This window comes from Eulemur rufifrons, chromosome 2 (genome assembly GCF_041146395.1).
Source record: "Eulemur rufifrons isolate Redbay chromosome 2, OSU_ERuf_1, whole genome shotgun sequence".
NCBI classification, from domain to species: Eukaryota; Metazoa; Chordata; class Mammalia; order Primates; family Lemuridae; genus Eulemur; species Eulemur rufifrons.
The window spans coordinates 103,789,425-103,813,532 of record NC_090984.1 but is presented as its reverse complement, the minus strand read 5'-3'; the positions used below and the strand labels follow the sequence as shown (position 1 = coordinate 103,813,532).

The window sequence follows — 24,108 nt, the reverse complement described above, 5'->3', positions numbered from 1 at the left end:
GCAATGGTGGCAGCCACTGTCAACAGATGTGTGCAGATACCAATGTGCATACACTTACCTTTGGCAGAGGAAGGAGAAAGGAACCAGGGGACAAAGAAGGTGCTCTCCCACCAACTACACAGCTGAGCTGTGCTTTCTGGCAGCTTTAAGAGGACAAGGAAGAGCCAGAGCCCCCGACCTCTGTCCCCAATTCACCAGCATGGGGAGACTGGAAGGACTTCGTGTCCCATCCAGTGTTAGCCTTGGAGAGAAGAAAGTCCACGTGCCGGCAGTCCGTCCCTCCAGCCTTCCATCTCCATCATCACCCATCCACAGAAGGGCCACCAACTACTTCCATCATTCCTGACTGGGGTGGGGGGGTCACGGGCTTGATACAGCTGGCTACCAGCCCAGGTGAGACTCTGATGTGCCCTCGCTGGGCACCGGTAGGTGGCTTGCCAGGTCAGGCTAGTGCAAGAGGGCTCCAGGCCCACCACTCAGAGGTGACTGACCAGAGGGCATCCGGCCAGTGACCCACTGGTGACTACCATTTCTAGAACTGCAAATACCTTTGGAAAACAAAATCCCTATGCTAGATCTCTTTTGGGGAGAACTCAATGTTACATCTATTTGTCATTACATTTGTGTGTCTGCTTAAAGAGTTAAGTTGTGGTAAATAGCATTGCTATAATTCGGATATTTGTCCCCTCCAAATCTCATGTTGCAATTTGATCCCTGCTGTTGGAGGTGGGGGCCTAATGGGAGGTGTTTGGGTCCTGGGGGCAGGTCCCTCATCAATAGATTAATGCCCTGGTTGGGGCGAGTGAGTTCTCATTATATTAGTTCCTGAGAGCTGGTTGTTAAAAAGAGCCTGAATCCTCCCTCCCCTCTCAGGCTCTTGCTTTCTGTCTCACTGTGGGGCCCTTCACCTTCAGCCGTGAGCGGTAAGAAGCCATCAGCAGAAGCAGATGTGGGTGCCAGGCTTCTTGTACAGCCTACAGAACTGCGAGCCAACCCTCTTTTCCTTATACATTACCCAGTCTCAGGTATTCCTTTATATTAATAGAAACACAAAAACGGACTAAGGCTTATCTGCAGTTTTTAGTTTCCCGAGAGCCTTTTACTTTGGAAGCAGCCAGGACTCTTCCTCCCAGAGGCTCTGCCTGAAGCCCACGTGTGGAGGCTGCATTTCTTCCTTCTCTGAAGACACCTGGAAGGTATGTGAGCCAGAATCAAGGGTCCCAACCCTGACTGGGGAGCTTTAAAGAACAAAAGCAGTAAGCCACGTCGATATCACGTTCTCCAGAGAGGATGTGATGAGAGGGCCATCTCTGTTGTGTTCTTCCCCAAACCCATCACCCCAGTCTACATGAGAAAACACAGGACCAGTATTCTCCAACAGCGTCAAGGTCTTGAAAGACCAGGACGTCAGAGGCTGGAGCCCTCTGCATGAGCCTGACCTGGCAGCCACCTACCGGTGCCCAGCACGGGCACGTGAGACTCTCACCTGGGCTGGTGGCCAGCTGTATCAAGACCACGACCCCACCCCACCCAGTCAGGAATGATGTTAAGTAGTTGGTGGCCCTTCTGTAGGTGTCACAGACCAGAGGAGAGTAAGGAGACATGGCAACTAAATGCAAGGTGCAACCTGGATGGGATCCTGGGACACAGAGGATGTTAGTGAGGACACTGGCGAAGCTGGAATAACATCTGGAGTTTAGTTAATAGTAGTGTACTAATGTTAATTTCTTATTAATCAAGGTAGCACGGTTATATCAGACGTTAATATTGGGGAAACGTAGGTGAAGGGTTTGCAGAAACCCTCTGTACTATTTTTGCAACTTCTGTAAATCTAAAATTATTTCAAAATTAAGTTACAACAAAACACAATTTTACAAAAATCCCTGGCCCCCGGACCACACTTTTCAGTCGCAAGGATGCAGATCAGTGGTTCTGAAGATGTGGTTCCCGGACCAGCGGCACTGGCGTCCCCTGGGAGCTCGTTAGAAATGCAAAACCTCAGGCCCACCTCAGACTCACTGAGTCAGAATCTGTGTTTTAATGAGATCCCAGGTTATTTGTTTACACGAGAAAGTCTAAGAGGCACTGCTCCAGAATGAACGTGTAGGGCGAGGGGGCGAGGAAACAGGAGCTGCAATGGCAGGGGTCAGGCAGGCTGAAGAGCCGTCATTTCACCAGTCTTAAGAGCCTGTCCGTTCCTCTCACACGCAGGGAAGAACACAGGAGGAAGCATCAGAGGAACTCTGCGACGGCCGAGCCAAAGGCAGAACTGGGAGAAACAGCCTTCCTCTCCCCCCTAGTGCTGGCCAGGGGCAGAGGGACCTGGCTCAGGGTGGGGCTGCTGATGGCCGGGCAGAGGCAGCTTCCACAGAAGCCAAGTAAACCAGGCCGGGAGGCACTGACCGCAGGAAAATGGACATCGCAGCTACAGCCCAGGGTTTATCATTTATTCTTCCGAGGCCTGATCCCGTCCTCCCTTTAGAAAAGGAGAGAGCTGAGCCAGTCCGTGCAGCCCCATAACCAGGAGTGGGCAGAGAGAGAAGGAAGCAGAGAGGAAGGAAAGAGAGAGGGGGATGAAAAGGAAGAAAAGGAGGGAGGAAGGAAGGGAAGAAAGGAAGTAAGAACAGAGGCTTTTTGAACAAATTGCTCTTTACCAAACTTTTGGCTTTTACCAAAATCTTTTGCAGATAAAGCTTGCAGGGGCTGGGCCTCCCACGACTCCCCTTTGGCCAGTTACCAGTAGCGGTGGCACCGGTCACCTGGCAGTCAAGGCCCCTTGTCAAATATGGACCCCCGGATCCAGCCCGACAAACACGCTGCTCCAACAGGCCCGGCTGCCAGGAGCATGCCACCCTCTGTGGTTCTGCTCATCATCTGTGAGGATCTTGCCCAATCGCCGGCTCCCAGCTTAGATCCTGGCTCCTCGTGGCTACACCTCTCCTGAAGCCCCAAGTGCCACTCTGCATGGCTCCATGTAAGACTCCTCTCACATCTGCCTACACCGAGGGTCATTCCAAAACCCCCAACAGGTCTCGCTCCCCAGGATTTCCTGGAGTGCCTCTTGAAGCCACTTCTGTTTTTCCGAGATGGCGCTAGATGCTCATGACTTTGGAGCCCTGCCACTCTGGCAGGGGGCCCCTGGGCAGCCTGTAACTCGGAAACAGAACATCTCTGATCTTGGGAGTGGGCGAGGAACACTGCACCTTGACTACATGGAAGCTCTGCATTCGGGACCCTCCCAGACTCCCCTGCACGTCTCTTGCGTTTGGCTGTCCTGAGTTGTGTCGTTTATAATAAAACTGGAATCACAAGAATAGTGCTTTCCTGAGTTCTGTGGGTCATTGTACAATAGCAAATTACCAAACACAAGGGGGTTATGGAACCCCTCAATTTGTAGGCAGTTGGTCAGAAGTGCAGGGAGTCTGGGACCCCGAAACCTGCAGCTTGTATCTGAAGTGAGGACAGTCTGATGGGGAACTGTGCCCTTCAGCCTGCAGAGTCTGCGCTAACTCCGGGTGGCGGGGGCCAGAATTGCACTGCAGTATTGCAGTGGTTCAGGTCCACCCTGGCTTAGGCCCTGGAGAAAACCTAGGCTCAGTCTGCATCTCTCAGAACTTTTGTCTCCTTTACCCGTTCACTCTCTCCCCCCACTCCCCACCTTCCCTGGAAATATAATTTCCTCTGAAATTGGGGAATTTGAGACTTAGCTCAGCCACATGAGACAACCCAAGGTGCAAGTGAATCTATCTCTACAGCACTGTGGAATAAAAAACAAAGCCTAGGCCACCACTCAGCAGCTGTGTGACCACAGGCAAATTACTAAGCCTCTCTGAGCCTTGGTTCACCTCTGTGAAATGAGGCTAATGACCCCTCTCTCGCAGAGCTGATGGGACAACTCAATGACGTAACGTATTTACAGAGCCTAATGGCCTCTCACATGTGGAAGGTACTCAATAAGTACCCACCTACTCCCCTCCTATTCTCATACTGCCCTGTACCCCCAACTCTTCCCGCCTCTCTGCTCTGCCTGGATAACTGTTCTGGGTGCTGGGCCCACTGACAACACGCTGATGTTTTCCATCCCAGGGCAGCAGGCAGCCAACCAGTACACCAAAAGTGAAAAGCAAGCAACCATTACCTTGAACAGAAAGGACATTTATATTTACTTCAGTGGCTATAAAAGATACCATAAAATATAATATGCAGCATGCATCCTCATGATTAACAACAGACACTGCAAATGACTCGCAGGCCCCTGGGTGCACCCAACTGGTCACTAAGAACAATTAATTCTTTCAGGAAATAAAGGGATTGCGAATCGTCTTTGGTCACTGAAAAACCTGCTCATCATATTATGAATAGAGAACAGAAAATGAGGCTCAAACTCAGGGTTTTTCTGCCCTTGTGAATGGGGTGACGTCAGATCAGAGATTCAAATGCAATCACTGTCCGAGAGCGTGGGTGCTCAGTGACAGCCAGGATCTTCTGAATCTAGGATCTCAGGGGCCTGGAGACCACCCACACACAGGAGTTAGAGCAGGAATTTGGGGATGTCCCAGAAAAAGGAGCAGACAACCAGGCTGGGGGGAGGATGGGGTAGAAACATAGTACAAACAGGTGACACAGGTGTCAGAGCGGCAACCTAGCCACAGCGACCAAGGTTTCAGCAGTAGGACTAACATCTCCAGAAGCACTGGGGGGACCTGGTAGAATCCCGGGCCTGAAACTGAGGTCACTGAATGAGAACCAAATAAGTCAGGAAACAATTAGAACAAAGCAGGTGCCTGGGTAACAGGAAATGAGGTGAGAACCCAAGGGAACCAAAGTCCAAGGTTTTGGCTGAGCCTCTGAGTTCCTGGCCTTGGACTTCTCGGGTCCTCCAACCAAGGTCTCAGAGTCTTGGAAGGTAGGAAAAACTTCCAAGAAGCAGGAAGTGGCCCCACAGATTGGAAGGATTATAGGGATAAGAGGCCAAGCAAAAGATCACACCAGCACTTGGCATTCAGGTCCACTCCTACCTAACAGCCAGCGTGGACTCACTCCAACCCAGAATACCAACCAGGCCCTGACCTTATCCTCCCTAGGTCTCCCTGGGAAACCCTGAGGAAGCAGCAACCAAGAGGAACTGTAAGCCCTTGGCAAGCTCTCTGGAAGGGCATGTGCTTGGGGTCAGATGAGGTGGGGGGGTGGTGCAGTGAGCTAGGATGGACAAACCCTGCAACCTTGGCGTGGTTTTTATTGAAACACAGTACGTAAAACACCAAAGGGCTCACTGTGACGGCAGTGAATTCACAGCTGCAACAGAGTCTGCCCTCAGAGGCCAAACCACCTCGCTAGGGTGTGACACTTCTGGGGACTGATATGGCAAGGAGAGGGAACTGTTCTCTAGCAAGTTCAGAGACCACGCTCACCAACAACAAAATCAAACATCCTACACATTCAATATGCCCTCAGTGGCACGTGTGGTCCATCCTGACCATAGAAAGGGTTGACGAAGTCGGGGGACACCCAACCCAATGGCACATTCCAGGAGAGGGAAGTGGGCTGCTGAGTCCTCCCCTGGAGAAGGCGAGAAAGCTACTCCACAGTTCAGCCTGGGGCCCTGAGACGAGGGCCGCAGGGTGGGGAGTGGAATTCCAAAGGCGGAGTGTAACAGTGCCCTGGACAATGGCCCTGGGGCTGCAGGCCACCACGCAGCAAAAACAGGGACCGAGAAGTGAAAGGACACCAGGAAGGGGCAAGGGACACAAGTCCTCTCAGTGTGGAGCAGGAAACAGCCAGCAGAGCAGGGCCACGGCCCAGCTGGGCAGCCTCAGCCCCTTCACACGCAGCATGAGCTCGTGAAGGGTGATCTGCCACAGGCTGAAGGCCTCGCTGAAGGAGATCTGCGTCCTTCTCAAGAACGAACAGGTGTTCTTCTTCTTGTGCCTGAAGGAGGGGAAAGAAGAAAGGAGAGAAGAAGAGATAAAGAGGCAAGAAACACTAGCTCGGCATTATTCAGAAAAACGGATGGTGGCTTTGGCCAGCTCACCAGCTCCCTGCCCCTGGGGGCTGCTCTCGGTTACAGGACCCCACCACTGCCCAGCCAGGGACTAGAGAAGCTCAAATACTCCAAAGGAGTTTTTCAAATATGTGAGATAAGCAAAAGCAGCTGTTTCACAGGGCATCAAAGGTATGATAGACCCATTGTGTAGAATATTCTCGTGTTTCCTTCTCCAAAAGTATAGTAAATATGTGCCAATGCGGAATCCCCCAAACTCAAATATACTCAAGCCTTTCCAAAGTCTCCGAGGATAAGAATCACTTGGAAACCTGGCCAGGTGGTCCTGGGAGGCTGAGGCCCTTATGGATTCAGCCCAGCTCAACCCCTTCGACACCAACAAAAGGACGTGATGAAAACTGGTATTTATGATGATGACCTATTGAAGAGTTCATTTCCTACACCCTCAAAGGAAGAATAAATCTCAGTAGGCCCTTTCCGCATGCAGTGTATTTTGCTGCAAACTAATTCAATATTTGATAGTGGATACGTGATCCATGGGGTCAATCTCCCTTCACCAGATAGTTTCCCAGAACTGACCCATGCCCTGCCCAGGATGGACAGGCTGGGCACCGACCACCACCTAGGCCTTCTCTCCTGGGTGAGGGCACTCAGTTGGAGCACAGCCCTTCTGACATATTTGCCACCCTCAGTGGAAGGTCCTAGAACCCTCGTTCCTCTAGAGCTCTCTCCCCGAGGAAGCACAGCTCTCTTCCTCATTAATACCCTAACGGTGCTGGGGCATCTGAGAGGATCAGAGACCCTGCGAGAGCCTGCTGGCCACGCTTCCATGAGTCATAGTCACACCTGCAGGAAAAAGAACTCTGGCCTGGCTGCCTGGCATCCTAAGGAGCCAAGTCCCGGGACCAGTTAGAGGTGAGATACACACCAGGGCTTCCTGACCCCAAGCCCAGGGGACACTGGGATGGAGCTGAAACTCTAAGAAAACACCTCAAACTTTACTGCGGGTAAGAACTGCCTGGAAAGCTGGACTGGGAGGGCGAGGCCCTAGAATCCATTTACTAAGCACAGGTAGTTCTCTGCACCACCCCAAAATACCACCCTGAGGCATCAACGAGTTCCCTAGAGCTGTTTTCTGCCCCTCACTTTCCCTGCAGAGAGATCTGGAGATTGGGAAGCTCAGGCAGTGGGGAAAGGAGAGGCAAAGGCGGGAGCCCTGGGGCTGAGAGCGGGGAGCGGCCGGAGCCCACACTCACTTGGCCAGCGCCCTGATGCAGCAACGTGACATGTTGAGGAAGGAGCTGGCGCTGGCGCGGGTGCCCAGGGCAGCCTCGATGCCGCGCAGCAGGTCGTTGGTCTTGAAGATGAGCAGCATCTGGCGCGGCACGTGGTTGAGGAGCTGGCTGATCTGGGGGAGGTAGTTGGCCGCATTGTTGCGGATCTCTGTGTCCTGCGGCAGCAACAGGGAGACAGAAACGGATGGTTGGCGTGGGGTGGCGAGAGGCTGGGCAGCCTGTGATGGAAGGGCTGTAAGGAAGCTCCAGGAGAGAGAAGTGCCCAAAGAAAAGCCTGACACGAGGGACCGTGTAACCTGACAAACCCACAGGGGATGTCTCCGCCCCACGTGTGGGCGAGGGCTGGATGCAGCACAGGAGCACGTCAGGAGGGGCCGGGTTATTCTCCAGGGCTTCTGTGCTGGCCACGATTTTAGGCCAGGCCTGGAAGGAGCCTTGGAAGCTGATACCAGCTGAGTCTGGTCCCCCATGCCCCCAGCCAAGTGCAGGCTGGTACAGCTCATAGATCTGAGCTCCTGACCCCAACCCAACTCCAAAATCCTGCCCCAAACCCTGCACCCCACCAGGCCTACACTGCTGCCCACGCTCCGATGCTTACCACTATCCTCCATGCTGAAGCCTGTCTCACTCGACATGTACCCCGAGGTCCCGATGCCCCCAGCGTAGGACCCAGGGCTAGCCCTTCACGCTGGTCATCTCACAGACACTGACCCATCTGGTGTTTAGGGTCTGGCTTCTCTCCGCTTCCCTGTCCCTGAGCTCTGCATGGCTCTAGGCACATAACTGCCCCCAGCCAGGATCCTGAGTGTGACAGTGTGGCTCTGACCCCTTTCCAGCCTCCAGAAAGATGATGATGACGACAGCACTTTGACAATGCTCAGTGGATTAATTTATTTCATCCTCACGACAACCCTATCAGGTTAGGTATATTATCTCATTTAGGATGAGGAAACTGAGATACTGAGAGGCTAAGTAGCTGCCCAAGGTCCACGGCTAAGTAAGTGGTGAGTCATGACTTAACTCCAGGCAGTCCAGCCCCGGAGCCCACGTCCTCACCGCCTGGCGACGCCGTCTCGCCACCTCACAGCAGGACCGCGTGACCCTGAGTAAGTCCCATAATCTTTATCTAGTCAGTGCCCTCATCCCGACACTGGGAATGCTGACACCATCTGTGCCCATCGCCCCACAGCAGCGGGAGGGTCACCAGAGAGAAGGTCGGAGAAGCACTCGGGCCGTGAAGTCACAATAAGGGGCCCAGCGGTGCTGCCAAAAGGCATCAGCACCCGGCTGCTTTCCGCAGAAGCAGAACCCTCGGTCCTTTCAGGGGCGTGTGCGCTGCTGATAACTGAGTCACGGCGAAACTGGAAATGTCTCTCAGGCAGGAGCTATCAGACTGGAACATCTCAACACAAAGCCAGATGCCCAGAGGTGTCTGCTGCCACAGCTGCAGGTCCCCTGCTTGAGGGCTAAGGCCAGACCTAGACCCGGCTCAGCACAGGGACCCCGCTCAGCAAGGTCAGGCTGGCCCGACAGTCCCTCTCAGCACCTTCCCGCATTGGCTACCTCCCAGGGATCTCTCCCAAAGCAGCAAAGCCTTCAAGCCTAGATATATCCCCACAGGGGGTGTCTGCAGTAGACCCTGTTGGGTGCCCACCTGACAGCTATCCCGTCACTCTCCTTTATTGAAAGGACCCGATTTTGTTCATGTGACCCCTTGAGATCCTGCTCTGCGGGGAGGCAGAGCCCCTCCCTAGCCGCAGTGGGAATCTGGACTGGTCTCAGCCAAAGCTGGCTCTGAGCGCATCCCCTCGCCAAGTGACTGGTTTAGGCACAGACATGTGACAAGATTCTGGCCAATGAGACACGAGGAGGAGTCTGTTGGGGGACTTCTGGGAAAGGTTTTCTTGCTCTTAAGAAATGATAGAGAAGAAATAGCTCCTACTCCTGCCTCTGGTCACCACTGGACGAAGACATAAAGCTTGGAGCTGCCGCAGTTGTCTGATGATGGAAAACCAAGAGAATCCCAAGAGTCAGCCCAGAGCCCTGAGTGTGGTGCTCTGCTGAGGTGCCCAGCCTGAACCCACCTACCTCCAGGCTTCCCATCATGGAGAGAACAAGTTCCTTATTGTTGAAGAAATTGGGGAAAACATCCCCCCTGAGACAGTGCTGGAGGTTCCCCTGATTCTCCATGAGAGCAGGGCTCAGAAAGGCAGAGCCTTCAGACCGCTGAGGCTGGGCTGGCCTGGAGCGGCCAAGCTCACCCTCCATCTGGGCTCCTGTCCAAAGTGAGCAAGTGGAGTCAGTGTCTCCAGAGCCCATGCAAACACCTCTCTACGACATACAGTCCCAGGACAGCAGGGACCTTACAAAAAGATGTACAACACAGCGTCCCTGCCCTCTAGGCACTCACTACATTGAGAGTTAAGACACATAGACAAATAACTACTCTCTCTGCAAGAGACTATGATGCACTTGCCCCGTGACTGATACAAGTATTGTATTAAGATGATTTTTGGCAAAGCTGATGAGGGGAGGCTTACGTGGAGGAGAGAATTCTTCCAAGGACTGGCATCCAAACTGGGTGTTTATGAATGAATACGAATGCAAAACCAAAATTCTCTCTTAGTTAATGAAACAGATATCATATACTGAGTACCTACGAGTCATGTGACCTCATCCAGCCCTGTGGTTTTGCCATCTGTATGTGAAGACTCCTAAACTTATATTTCCAGTCTGGGCCTCTTCTTTGAGCTTCCATCTTTTTTTTTTTTTTTTTAGAGACAGGGTCTCATTCTTGCTCAGGCTAGTCTCAAACTCCTGACCTCAAGCGATTCTCCCACCTCAGCCTCCCAGAGTGCTAGGATCACAGGCATGAGCCACCCTGCCTGGCCCTGAGCTCTAGTCTTAACTGCCCATGACATTTCTATTTGCTCCAGAGAACTGTTGACCACCCCCACCCAAATATGTCCTTCCCAAAGTCTTCCCGACCTCAGGAAGTAGCACCGCCCCCCACCCTATAACATCCCAAAAAGCTTGGGCACAAGTTTAGCTCCACCCTTTCCCCTGCTCCACATCCGTCCTGCAGAAAAACCCTCGCAGTCTCACCTCCCGTCACCAGGGCTCCACCTGCTTCTCTCCATCTCCGCTGCCACCAGCACAGTCTGAGCCCCCGTCATCTCTCGACCTGCAATCCTGGCCCAGCCTCCTAAATGATCGCTGTGCTCACCTCGCCCCACTCGAGAGAGACACTTAAAAATAGCAAGTCTGAGCCCCTCCCTCTCTTGCTTAAAGCCTGTCAAGGGCTTCGCTTTATGCTGAGAATTAAGCCAAACTTCCTTCCGTGGCTTCTAAGGCCCAGTGTGATGCCTTCCCTGTCCAGCACTCCAAATGCCTCTCATCACACCATCCTCCACACCACACTCTGGACCACACCACACTCTTTCTTTCCCCTAAGCCTTAGCGGGTCTGGAAAGCATCCTTCAAGCTCTTCCTGGGGCTGGCATCTTTCTTACCCTTCAGGCCTCAGCTTAAAGGTCAACAGCTCAGCAGGGTCTTCTCTGAACGTCGACTGCACCCCCTTACTCACAGCACCCTGCCTGTTTCCTGCATGGTCCCTAAAAACCTGCAATTATTCCATTTACCTGTTTGTTCACTTGTTTACTGTCTCCCTCAACCAAGGTGTAAATTACAAGAAAGGCCTGTCTGTTCGTCACGGGATCCCCAGCACCTAGCCCAAGGTCCAGCAAAAACAAATGTTTGCTGAATGAATGAACTTCAGGAACTATGGTAGGCACTTTCCATGCACTATCAATAAAGCAGCAATTATCGTCCCTCTCGTCCCTGTTTACAAAGGAAGGAGATTATCTCTCTTCTTCTGAGATGACAAGCTTCAGGGCTGTGGACGCCCAGAGCAGCTGGTGGTCATCTTTGTCACCACGCTTGCTGGAGAATGATGTCAGTCTGGAGGAAAGTGGAGCCAAGAGAGGGCAAGAGATGGCCTCTTTGGTGACATCATTTGAGAATCTGGATCCAGCCACTCCTAAAGCCAGCTACCGCAAGGCAGCTGCCTGAGTGAGGTTTTCTCAAGGCTCAAAGAGACGATGAAAACTAACCAAGGTCACACCACCAGGAAGGGGCGGTGCTGGAACTACAGTGCACAGCTCTCTCACTGCACATGCAGGACCCTGTCCCTTATGTGAACAGGGGCCTCAGCTGGAGCCCAAGTCCGGCCCCCCCATGGACTCAGGCAAGTCTGGATGGGTCTGGCACACTGACAGGCTGGGAACACAGAAGTCAGGTCCACAGAGGATGGAGAAGCCTCCTGGAAGGAGTCCACCCCGAGCCAGGGAGAACGCGCTCGCCCCCGTAGGCCTGTGGCACGCAAGCAGAGGCGGCTGTGAATACGGGAGAAGGTGCTGCTGGGATCTGTCTCCCAGCCCAGACTCCATGAGACTCCTGTCTGGAGCCAGTGGAGAAACGAGCTACAAATAAATACAGAAAAGCTGTTTCTCCAGCAAGCGTGCAGCACAGTGGGATGACCAGCAACGCCGGGGTGCCACACCGGAAGGGAAGGACTCTCCCGGCACAGTGCCTCTGAGGACCATGTGACAGGAGACAGTGCCAGGCAGGGGACAGTGGAAGTGCTGCCAGACGTGTTTATGAGACAGTCTCCGGGGAGTCCCCCAAGTCCTGGGGGAGAACGTGGGTGAAGCCTGGCATCTCGTGTGAGCAGATTGGAGCTAAAGCCACAGAAGTCTGGGTAATGACAGTTACCACGACCTTGTTTCTACTCCAGGCTGATAAGGCCTAGAGGGGCTCCACTGAGCTACCCCCCTCTTTCCCTCCTTCCATTCAGCAGCACTGATTCTCCTCGTCTCCCTCCATCTCATCCAATACAGCTCCAATTCTGCCCCTCCCTGCACACAGCCCCCCAGTGCAGAATCTCAGACCTCAGCTGGAGGGGTCCTCAGGCCGCCCCCTACCTCAGTGGCAGTGACCGGGGCTTGGCTGATGCCCCTGTTGACTGAGTCCCACGACCGGGCCGTCAGCATGCAGGCAAACAAAGGGTAGAGGTCCCCGGCTCCCAGGCGCTGGCTGTACTCCTGCACCCGCTTCATGTCAGTCCAGATCAGAGACTGCCAGAGGTGGCAGTAATCCAGGCGGAACTCCTCCGTGAGCACCTGTGGTGGGCACAGTGGTAGGACCTGAGCCTCCTCTACCCCCCAAACGCCCAAGTCCCTGGCGATGCTGACCCCTGCAAAGCGGGACGATGAGGACTGTGGGCTGTGCCTCCTCACGATGTCTGCTTCTCCCCCAAAGCTCAGCCATCCCTGAAGGCCCAAACCCAAAGCTACTATCTGGCAAGCCTTGGTCCTGAGTGGCACAGACTGCTAACTGCCCACCAAAACCTATATCCTCTTCTTCCCAGGTGCAGGCTACTTCCCCAGCCTCCCTCCAAGTCGGACATGGCCCTCTGCTTGAGCTCCGACTGACGGAACGTGGCAGAAGCTCCACTTTCAGGTCCAGGCCACAAAAACGTCCCCAGGCATGCTCCCCTGAGCCCGTGCCCCTGCGCCAGCTGACAGCACACCACCTCCACGGAAGCCTGGGAGGCAGAGCCCTGCAGATGCCTCCACCCACCCAGGCCTGGCACGTGAGCCAGCAATTAAGCTTCTGTTGTGTCTGGGCCATCACTCATTTTGGGGCCACGTGTGACAACAGCTGGCCTACCTTAAACTAATGCATCCTACCTTCATGGAGCCTTTCAGAAGAGGCCAAGATTTTAGGATGTAGGATCAGGGCCCTGGAGGAAGACTATTGGGGAAACCTCCCCAGGACCATCTGCCTCATGGAATCAAGCCAGGCCCCGGGTCCCAGACTGGCAGTGAACTTCCCAACTTCCAGGCAGGAGCTCACAGCTCATTGGAACCAGCTCTGCATCCCGAGTTCCAGGGAACAAGTCTGAGACCCTCTGGCCCCTATCAGCTGCCTGCCCCCTTTCCACTACATACTGCATCCTTACTGGGGCTGAACACACAGTTACCCCCACTCCTGAAGTCCCAGCTCATGCACAGGACAGCTCACTTCCCAGGGTCTGGGCTGGCCTGAGGTTCCCTGGGAAGGCACAATCACCTGTACAAGCATATTTCCATCTGCTCCTCTTAACAGCCTGTGAAGGAGGTGATATCAACCTCACCTTATTGAGGAGGAAGCTGAAGCTCAGAGAGCTCTTGTGACAGTGACTTACACAAAATGACAGCTCCTAGGAGGAGGGCAGGGGCCTCTCCAGCTACCTTGACTATCTGCCTCCCATTTCTGGGCAGACCAAAGAATCCAGCAGGCTCTAACCCCAGAGGCCCCGAGGCTGGGTGGGGAAGGCCTCTTCTACCTGGTAGAGTCCATGGTCCAACAGGATAATCTCTGCCTTGCCCGTGCCCGGGTGCTTCCGCACCAGCACGTTGCCCGGGTGGGGGTCGCAGTGCACGAAGCCATTGACAAAGATCATCTCGCTGTACATCTTGCCCAAGTGGCGCGAGATCTGTAAGAGAAGGGAGTCTGTAAGACAAGCGAGGCAGGTGGGAGCTCCTCTCTATCCACACCTGTCTCAGGGACTTCTACTCTGGTCCTTCAGTCTGGTCACTTTCAAGAGGAGGCTGGAGGGATGGGGCCAGCCTGCGTGGTTGTAGCGGTTGTGGCGGGAGTGATGGTTTGAGACGATGTCATTCTTGAGTCCAATCCACTCCTTAACTTTAGCTGCACATTAGACTCCCCTAGAACTCGGAAACAATGTAGGTGGTACCAGGCATCAGTGAAGGTGACACTAACGCAGTGAGGTGGGAGGATGCTGCTTCCGGCTTTCCGAGGGCCATAACTCTCCACCTCCCGCACCCACCCTGCCCCCATTCCTTTCTTCCTACTTTCTTATCAGCCCCTCTTCATTTTCCCCCAAAGCTGAGAATGGGCTGAAAAGCCAGGTCGGGGGGCCGTTCCAACCACCCCTTCTCCAGAGCACAGGGCTGGGGCTGAGGATGAGGAGCAGGCGACCCCAGCACCACCCTCCATGGCTGCCCACTGGCTCCAGGCTGCCCCCTCCCCACCGGAGCCCAATGCTAATCTGATTTATGATGTCTGCACAGAAGAAATGACACTAGAGAAGCCGTTTAAATCATCCTGTCACTGCTGCTCTCCCCGCCGAGGCAGTCTTCTTATCTCTACTCCGTTTTTATTAAAGCTAAAAGCCTCTTCCCAGCTAGGGAACAGCTGCTGAATACAGCCAGACCAGGGCCCCGAGAGGGTCTTGTAGACGGGTTTCCAGGGGACAAAGAGATGCTCAACCCAGAAAGCTGACACCCCAGGACCACGCTGCCCTTGGCATTCCTCTCAGCTTCGGCTGGACCCCACGGTCATTAACAAACATATCCTAGTCAGAGGAAAGCAGCTGGGGCCCATGGGGTGGGGAACACGACTAGGACCTTTCAATAAAGTCTCAGGTCCTTTCCTCCGCCTACAAAGTCCTGCCCAACCAGGCCCTGCTTCCCTCCTGGTCTCATCTCATACCACACTGGCACTCCAGCCACATTCCCTTCTCCTTCCCAGTGATCTCTATGCTTTCCTACCACAGGACCTTTATACATGCTATTCCCACTGCCAGGAGCATTCCTTCCATTTCCCCTTCACCTGGCTCCCTCCCTCCCTTTCTTCCCCTCCCAGGTCAGCATCACCCCCCTGGGGAAGCCTTCCCTAACCTCCTAGGCTAGCTGAGGTTTTCCCCCAATATACTCCCATAAGATGCTGTTCCTTTCTTTCATGGCACTAGCACACTATTTGTGTGATTATTTGATTCATGACCATCTAGCCCACTATCATAAACTCCCAAGACAGCAGGGACTGGCTCTGTTTTGTTAAACAGCTTCACAGAGGTATAATTTATATATTATACTATAGACTGGCTCTATGACATATCCACTTGCTTGTAACAATGCCAAACATGTGAATACAGGACTCTGCATTTAACATGCGTGAGACCCCATTTCTCCATGTTTTTGTGAGATGCCATAGTTCCTGCCTCTGATGCTTATCCTAACCCCATTAATCTCCTCTGAATCCCAATTAATTATAATTGGCCCCAAATTAAATCATCAAGAATGACCCTACTTTAGTAACAATGGCTGATATCCTTATGAACAGCCCCTAAAGGGAGGTACAATCGGGGTGGGTCCCCAGCCTATGGTAAGTTGTATAATTATTTCATTATATATCACAATGTAATAATAATAAAGTACACAATAAATGTAATGTGCTCAAATCATCCCAAAACCTCCCCCTTCCACTAGCTGGTCCGTAGAAAAATTGTCTTCCATGAAAAGAGTCCCTGGTACCAAAAAGGCTGGGGACCACAGGATACATTTATGATCCTCATTTTGCAGATGAAGAACTGGCTTGCGTAGGTTTAACTTACCCATGGCTAGAAAAAGGCCGAGCCAGGATTGAAGCCAGCTGTGACCCCACAGGCTGCTAGTAACTGCTCTTCTGTACTGGCTCACACCTACTTCTGCATGGCTCACTTGAGCTTTGTAACCTTAAACAAGTTGCTTGGACTCTCGGCTTCAGTAAGACGGAAATAATAATAGTGCCACTCTCAAGGGCCACTGGAAAGGTAAATGAGAATAGCACTGTGCTTGTGACCTGGTGGCCTCTGGTGAGTGCCCCTGTCGTTGTGGTTTCTGATTCTTCATAACACCCCTGGAAGGCTGGCAGACTAGGTTGCACTGTACCTTTTTAAGAGATGAAGACATTTAAGACACTGTGCCCTGCTACCACCCCAGCACCCTCCATGTTCCTGGGGTGATGCGGACATCCCCATACTCAGTGTCTGTCTGCGTTAGGAGCAGGACTTTGCCCCAGGTCAAGTTCTCAGGGCCCCCATTTTCTGTTTCCCTGAAGAGGGGGCTCCAGCCAGAGCTGGCCCTGGGTGAGCCAGCATGTCCCCACCTCTGTGCCACCAAGAAGCCCCTTTGTTAGGCTCTCTGGAGCTCTGTGGAGCTATGCTTTAAAAAGCTGTATCTGCCAAACCAATTGCATTTATTAAGTAATCATTCATTTTTATTTGCCAAGGATGCATATAAGGTCCAATCAGGGCTCCTGATCAGCCCAAGATAAGCAGTGCAGCCAGACTGAGCTGACAGAATTCCAGCCAAAAAGGAGAGAAATGACATTTCATTTAGTCTGGGCAGACCTGTCAGAGGGAGATGTATGATCTCCCTTAAGCATTCTGAAATATCGCTAATCGCTCTGGGCCCCCTATTACTACATTGAAAGATGGCCCCTAGGGGTCTGGGGACACAGGATGGGGGAGCCCTTGCCCACGAGGAGTGAGCTGCTGCTGCCAGGTGGGTGCTGCCAATTGCTGCTCATAGTCACACGAGCACAGGAGCCACCAGAGCAGCCCGCCCCACTGCAACACCCCCATCCAGCAGTGTCTTTCCATTTGGGGGATGCTCTTGATGTTTGTTTTAGCCAGAGTGCACCGGGATAGACAGGAGTAGAAGGCAGAGACAGGAGGGGGAGCCAGCCTATGTCAGCGGCTCTGCTCTGGGGTCATCTTGGTTCTGTCACTTTGGGCATGGGTGACCTGCGGGATAAGTCACCTCCCTTCTCAGTCTGAGTCTAAGTTCCCTTTGCAGTTAGGTGGGCCTAACCCCATATGCTCTACTTCCTCCCAGAGCAACCTCTAGATTCAAGGTCAAAATACGACCACGTATGAGAAAGTGCTTTATACACCATAAGACACACACACATGTGGCTGTTTTGTGTTCAACACGGTAGCTTATTTCTAACTTGGAAAAAAATACATACCATCACTCTCAAAGCGTCATTTTTGAGAAGTTTAAAACACAGCTCATATAAATATAGAATGAACACGTGTCAAAGATTTTTTAACTCCTTACTAAGGGGGCAAGTAAGGTGGTAGAACTAGTTCAAAGAGAATTTTGAGGAAGTGGGTACTCACGGGCACTTAAACAGGAATAAGAAACTGAGATTCCTGGATTAAATACAAAACTGGTTACTGTCCTACAGTGCATTAAGAAATCATAACTTTTGGCGTTATCTTTTCTACTGCACAGAAATTATTTGTACTTCTCCCAGGAAAGATCTTCAGTCTGAGCACTTAATTGTCAATAGCAAAGCCAAACTAAAGTGCATTTCCCTAGATACTAAAAAATCCTCTGGGGGGCTGGTTGAACAATGCCCAAGAATGACACATCACACTCTCTTGGCCTTATTTCTGAGTTTTGGATAATGTGTCTTAACATCTCTTAGAGTCATGGTAAATAGTCTCTCCGGAAACTGCTTTTCCCAGAAGGGCAGCCAATCCCTCCCACTCACAGAAGCACCGAGGAGAGACCTAAGACCATCCCTGGGCACACAACCCCCTTTCCCACCCCTTCTGTAATACTTTATGTCCCTAACACTGCCCATGCCTGTGGCATATGCATAAAAACAAGGGACTAATACCATGTAGGGTAACAGCTCACACGCAGTGCCAGGCACTGTGCCAGGCACTCGACACCGGCTAACTCCGCTCTCCCAGCCATGCTCAGCAGTAAACAGGTGAAGGACGCGAGACACAAAAAGGGAAGGAGTTTGGTCACTTGGTCAGCAGTTAGTGAAGCCAGGGTCTGAGCCCATCTAGAGAACAGGTTATCAGTGGCCAGGCCACCCTGCCTTGCCACTCACAGGGAAGCTCTTCCTGGATGCAGGGGCTGCACCAACCACTTCTGAAGCCCCCCACTCCCCTGCCGATAAGATGTTCTGTCTGGAGAAAAGAGTCTCAGTGGGTAACCCGGGACTGTCAGCTAACCAAAACCACACTGTTAACTAACGCCACGGTACAGAGCCATGTAGGAAAAAAAATCAATGAGAAGTCTTTTAATTGTTACATGTAAAAGGAAGGTGCCACTCATATAAGTAATTTCAGTAATTATGCAATGCCTTTATTCTCTAACAGTAGGGAGGGGGGAAAAACCCAGGCATCTATAAAAAGGCTGAGTAAAGGATTAATTTAGTAAATAATATTTAAATCAAGGAGTTATTTTTGGATTTTTCTCAAAACTTGAATTGGCTGCAAGTACTTTAATTATTCTGTAATTGCATAGATTAATTTACTCCCATCCCCAAGAGAAAGTCTATTTATGTTCGGGGGGGGGGGGGGAGTGCATCTTAAAAGCAAGGCCAAGATCTCTGAAAGAAACAGGAGGTTGGTGTTGCAGGATATTAATAATCATGTCAGTAGCCTGATACTAAGTATAAGGAGGTTAATCATTCAAACTCTTTTTGCCTTTCCCCCAGCCCAGGCTCCTTGAGGCAGACAGGACAGCTGGAAAGACCAGACCAGACCATGCCTGGAGCATTTTGAGATAATCTTCACCCCCACCCCATTCCCAGGAACCATCTCTGGGGTATGTAAACCTCAGTCTACCCACTGCTGCCCAGCACTGAGGCCAAACTTAGTCACGGCGTGGGGCGATCCTAGACTAGCAAATGCTGAGATGAAGTCCCTGGACAGAAGGTTCTGGGAACCGCTTCAGTCACACACGGTGTCAGGAGAGTTACTGAGGAAGAAAGAAGAGGTGCTGGGTTACTCACAGGAAGCTGGGGAAGTTACTCTAATTTTGGAGCTTTTAGGTGCCTGGTGAAAGCTTCTCTAGGTCAGGGCTGAACCGGGACATCACCCAGGAGCCAGGGCACGGGGTGTCCACGAGGCCAATAAAGCCTCCTCGGGTCTCTTGCCAGAGAGACTCCTTACTGTTGCCTTGGATACCAGAGGGGATGGGGGTGGGTCCTGGGGACCTTGGCTGTCGGAAGACACAGAGAAAAGGAGGAAATGCTGACATCTGACATCTCCTGCCTCAGCAACAACTCACTCCAAAGAAATATTTCCTGTCTTTTCACCTTACCTGGGTCAGTATGACAAGTGGGGAAAAGGTTTCTTCCCTACACGTTTCCCCCATCTTTTGGCAAATACTGTACTGCTAGCACCACAGAATGGGCAGAGGGTCGGAATTCCAGCACAGTCCAGAGTGCACTGAGCACATATGCTGGGCTTGGCACCATACCAAGTGCTTTGTTTCAGTCATGGAACAATCCTATGGTCACTCTCTTCCATCCCACTTTACAAAAAGAAACTGGGACCTCATGAGGGTGAGTAGCTTCACCAAGGCAGCACAGCCTGTAAGCAGCAGAGCCAGCACCAGAATCCAGAAAGGCCAGCACCCCAGCAACACTGCTACCCACTCCGGACACCTTTGCTGCAGAGGAAATAAGGCTCCAGGAACACATCTCGTGCACCTGGAGCCCTCTAACATCCCGAGCTTCTAAAGATTTGGTTCAAGAAGTTATGGAAGGTGGACGATGGAAGGAGATGTTGTCTTTCTAGTGATTTCAGTAATGAGGGTCTTCATGCCCCTGCAGCTGCTGTGCCCTGGTCTTCTGGGCATCTTCCACCAGAGAGCCAGGGAGGCCTGGCAGGTGGGAAATGCTGCTGAGCAAAAATGTAATGTCCTATTCAACCCAGCTGCGGTGGTGGTAGAAATAAGGGAAAAGGTGGGAACTTCAGCATCGCTTTGTGTGTGTGTGGTGGGGGATCACCATATGCGTGATCAATGACTTGCAAAGTTCACAAAGGACCCTCAGAAATAAGTATTGTTTTCACTCCAACTGCACAGATGAGAAAATTCAGACACAAAGGAAGTCGCTTGGCCCAGGGCACCTGGTGAGCCGGACACAATCTCAGGTGCCCTCGCTTAGAAGGCTCTTCCCGCCCCGGCACCCAGCCTGTGGGATGCCGCAGCAGCCCACCCGCTCCTGCACTGCCCACGCCTCCGTCCTGCACCTACACGCAGCGCCTGCACGTGGCAGGTGCTCAGCAACACATGTGCTGAGAAGCGAATGTGAGACACCTCTGCTGCTCCTGCAACGATGCAGAATGGATTTGAAAACTACTGGAAAGAAGAAACACGGCAGGGCTCCTGCCTAAGCACGGCAGGTGGAACCCACGCCGCTGACCCCACTCCCTCACGGACTCCACTAAAATGAAAAAGGAAGGCCAAGACCCACTGCAGCAAAAGGCAACAGCAGCAGACAAAATGAGACAAGCAAGACCGTGTTTGCTGTGGGGAACGGACGGCTCCTGAGAAATGACTTAGCAGGCTAGAAAACGTGGAACCCTGAGCTGGTGATGGGACGACTTTATTACCTCTGAGCCCCAGGAAGGCTCAGGTACTGAGGGCCCCGGCACCTCTGAAAACAGGATTTGAGGGTGCTGAAAAAGAAGGATTAATTGAAAGACTTTATAAGCACCGGCTACATCCCCAGATGCCCTCCGACCCTAACAGAAAACAGCGATTGACTCTCTGGAGAGGTGAACAGACAAGCTCTGGAGGCTACACCACACTCCAGAGGGCCACCCTGAGGACAGGGGATGAAGTCAAAGTCCACTTAGTGACCACTGAGGAGCCCCCACCCTCTGGCCCCAGCTGGCTCCGTGCCTCTGGGAAGGCCAGGCTGGCGTCCCTTCTCAGCCCCCGTCCCTGATCTGCTCCCCATCTTCACAGACAGCGCTGTCTGCCCCCCAGGGCTCAGTCATCCTTCCCTGCTGGCCTCTCTACTCCTGACTCTGCCACCTTTCTCTTGTCTAATTTCACACAAATTAAATTGGGCCTCAGCCCAGGCAGGGTCTTAAACACACACTCACTGAAATCCAATTAACCTTCGATAAAGGTCCCGCAATCAATAGTCATTCTGTGGCTTGAGGAGGCTCCATCTAGCCTGGAAAAGCAGACTCCTGCACGACCTTTACTTTTAATAAGATCAATGACAGTCACTGTCACCAGCTCTTAAAGTGACTGGCAAATATGATCACAGGTCAGGCCCTTGGTAATACCTGCTTCTGGGCTGAGACACAAACAGACAAGGGCCCCTGCAGGCTGCTGGCTCCCAAGGCCCTGGCAGGTGAGCACACCTGGGCAGGGCTGCCTCGTGCCCAGAGGTACAAAACAGCACAGTAGCTCTGATGGCTCACCTGGGGTGGCCTGGGCCCCCTGGTTTTGTGTTGGGGTGAAGGATGGGGATCCTGAACTTCAGTAAGTGTCTGAACCACCTGGAGAATTTGTTAAAATGCAGATTCTTGCAACCCTCTGCAATCCTTCCCATGCCAGATTTTCATTAGTGAGTTTGGGGTGGGGCCCAGGCATCCACATTGTTCAATAAGCTCCCCAAGTGACTGTGGAAGAGATGGTTCATGAACAAGTCTTAGCAACAAAGACAAACAAAATCTGAAGAATCATTGTTCCATAAAATATTCCAGCAGAAAGGACCCCTGGTTAGAATCCAGCTAGTCCAGTATCTTCAATAAGAAAAATGAGGATCAGAGAGGAGATGTGGTTTGCCTAAGGTTACACAGCAAGTCACTGGCAGGGCTGGAGCCTGAACCTGTGTCTCCTGTCTCCTAACCTGGTACTTCCCTATCCAAGTCTACTGGGAACTGGCTATTTAGACTGGTCTTTAGGTCCTCACCAGCTAGGCCCAGTGAAACTGGAATGCTATGGGGTGAGGAGGCCTCTTCAAAGTGGAGTAAGACTGATGCAGCAAGTGGTTGGAGGAATCTGGAGCTATCCCACCCACCTCGAGAGGGCTTCCTTCTACAGCCACCTTCCAGCAGAGACACCAGCTTGTAGCAGCCAAGATGCCACTAACCATACCACCCCCAGGATTTGGAGTGAGATTTTTGCCGCTTGTCACCCCTATCTAGCCCTTGTATCCTTGTATCTCCCTCTCCAAGGAATGCTCACAACCAGGCTGTCCTCAGGAAGGAGAGTCACTCCAGGGCTGGCCTGCTGAGTCCCATGGTCCTAGGGAGACTGTAGAACCTCAGGAGTCTATTTATTGGAAACTTTCAGGAATGTGGAGTCTTTCGCCCTCAACAACACACATGCACACACCCCCACTAGTCTTCTACAAGGCCTGTGGCTTTGATGTTGGCTGGCAGGAGACATAACAGATTGATTTCTACAGAGTAAGTCCTGTCCCTAATATACTCCCAACATCACCGATGGTCAGCAACAGCATGGTACAGCACTGCAGTAGCCCACGGCCCACCGTGGGGGTTTCTGTGGGAGCAAGTATTTAATGACAACATCTCGGACCACCAGAGAGCTTCCCAAGTCATGCGAACCCTAGAAGCCAGGGGCAAGGGATTAAGAAATTAAGACAGGGCAGTATTGCAAGGAGAGACTAATAGACCAATGGAAAGAACAGATTCCAGAAAAGACCCAGATCTGACTAATGACAAAGATGCCAGCCCCCAAAACTGTGTGATTCCATCTATGTGAAGTTCAGTAATGGGCGAAAGTAATCTCTGGAGGCAGACGTCAGCAGAGCAGTATCTCTGGTGGGGGCGAGGGTGCTGCCCAGGAGCTTGCCAGGGGCTAGAAATGACTTGTAACTTTATCTGGATGGTGATTACACAGCATATCCATATGGAAACTCATAGAAGTGCACAATTAAGATTTGTGACCCGAGGTGTAATATTAATACATTATCTTCCCTCTCTGAGTCCCTGATTCCTCATCTACAAAATGGAGACAATGAGACCACCCTCGTAAGCGGACAATGCAGACAGGGCCTGGCACATGGCAGTCAGTAAACATTAATGGTAAAAGGAGACAAAGGAGGAAATAACAGGTCCCAATGATAACAACAACAAAAATAACAATGACGACCATCTCACTATCATTCTGGGGTGCTTCCCACATGCTAGGCACTGTGCTAAGTTCTGCTTGTGCATTAGCTCATATAGTCTTATCAATGTCTCCTAAAGTTAGGTATGAAAAAAAATGGGAAACTGTTTCTACAAAAATGGATAAAGTGACCCTTGATGTACACCAGGGAGAGAAGCACTCAAGGACTGGGCAAAGCTCCGGTCGGTACTCCAGCCCCTTAGAGCAGTTACTGATGTGAGCCGTCAACCAGGTGGCTCCAGGTTCCAGCAGCTCAAGATAGATCCCTGGGAGGGAGAGGGAGACAGAGAAGGAGCAAGTTCAAATCCTGGCTCTGCCCCTGCTAGCTGTGTGATATTGGGTAAGTTGTTTAACACCTCTGAGTGTTATCTTCCTTATCTGTAAACAGGGTTAATATTATATATTAATACTTCACAGGATAGCTGTAAGGAGATTATATGTGTCACATGCCTGGTACATATTAGTTGCTTATTATAATTATCATTGTTATTCCCAAAGAACTGTGACATCAGCAGGCACCATTCTGCATGTACACAGAAGACAACCAACACTCTCCCCTTGCCAGGCCTCACAGAGGCCAGGCCAGAGCATGAGGCCAGTTTGTTTACCTGTTCGCTCATTTATGGATGCCTACCAAGGACTTGCTCTGCACAGACCACTGGCTTCATCTGCAAGGTACTGAAAGAGGGCGGAGGCAGGAACAGATAAGCCCAGGCCTCGGAGGGCACACCCTGCCAGCTCCCGCTGCCCACCCTGGCCCAGCTGCCCCCTCCTCCCAGGCCCCTCACTTGGCCACTAGCAAGCAACGTTACCAGAGTGCATCTTTCAGCTTGCACTTGTCCTGGAAAGTCAAAGTTGCCTCTGATTAAACGCCATTACAGTTCTGGGCTTGCTGGATCCAAGGAGATTAATGGATTTGAGGGTGCTGCTGGAATGCAAATCCCACCGCAGCTGGTAGTAAGTTAATGCCAGTCACCTGGCAGGGGTGAGGCCTCTGGGCTCCCTCCTGAGCGTA

At 52.1% G+C, this 24,108-nt stretch overlaps 1 protein-coding gene across 1 annotated transcript in view; it reads right to left on the bottom strand.

Moving 5' to 3' along the window:
* Window positions 1-5,688: 5,688 nt before the first annotated feature.
* The window catches only part of ADCK1 (aarF domain containing kinase 1), a 105,868-nt gene continuing 87,448 nt past the window's right edge, over window positions 5,689-24,108 (bottom strand). Inside the window, exons 8-11 of the mRNA XM_069465174.1 lie at window positions 13,685-13,834; window positions 12,279-12,476; window positions 7,258-7,451; window positions 5,689-5,928 (exon numbers count right to left, since the gene is read on the bottom strand). Coding sequence (XP_069321275.1) covers window positions 5,757-5,928; window positions 7,258-7,451; window positions 12,279-12,476; window positions 13,685-13,834 — 714 coding nt within the window. The 3' untranslated portion in view covers window positions 5,689-5,756. The remainder of the gene's footprint in view (window positions 5,929-7,257; window positions 7,452-12,278; window positions 12,477-13,684; window positions 13,835-24,108) is intronic.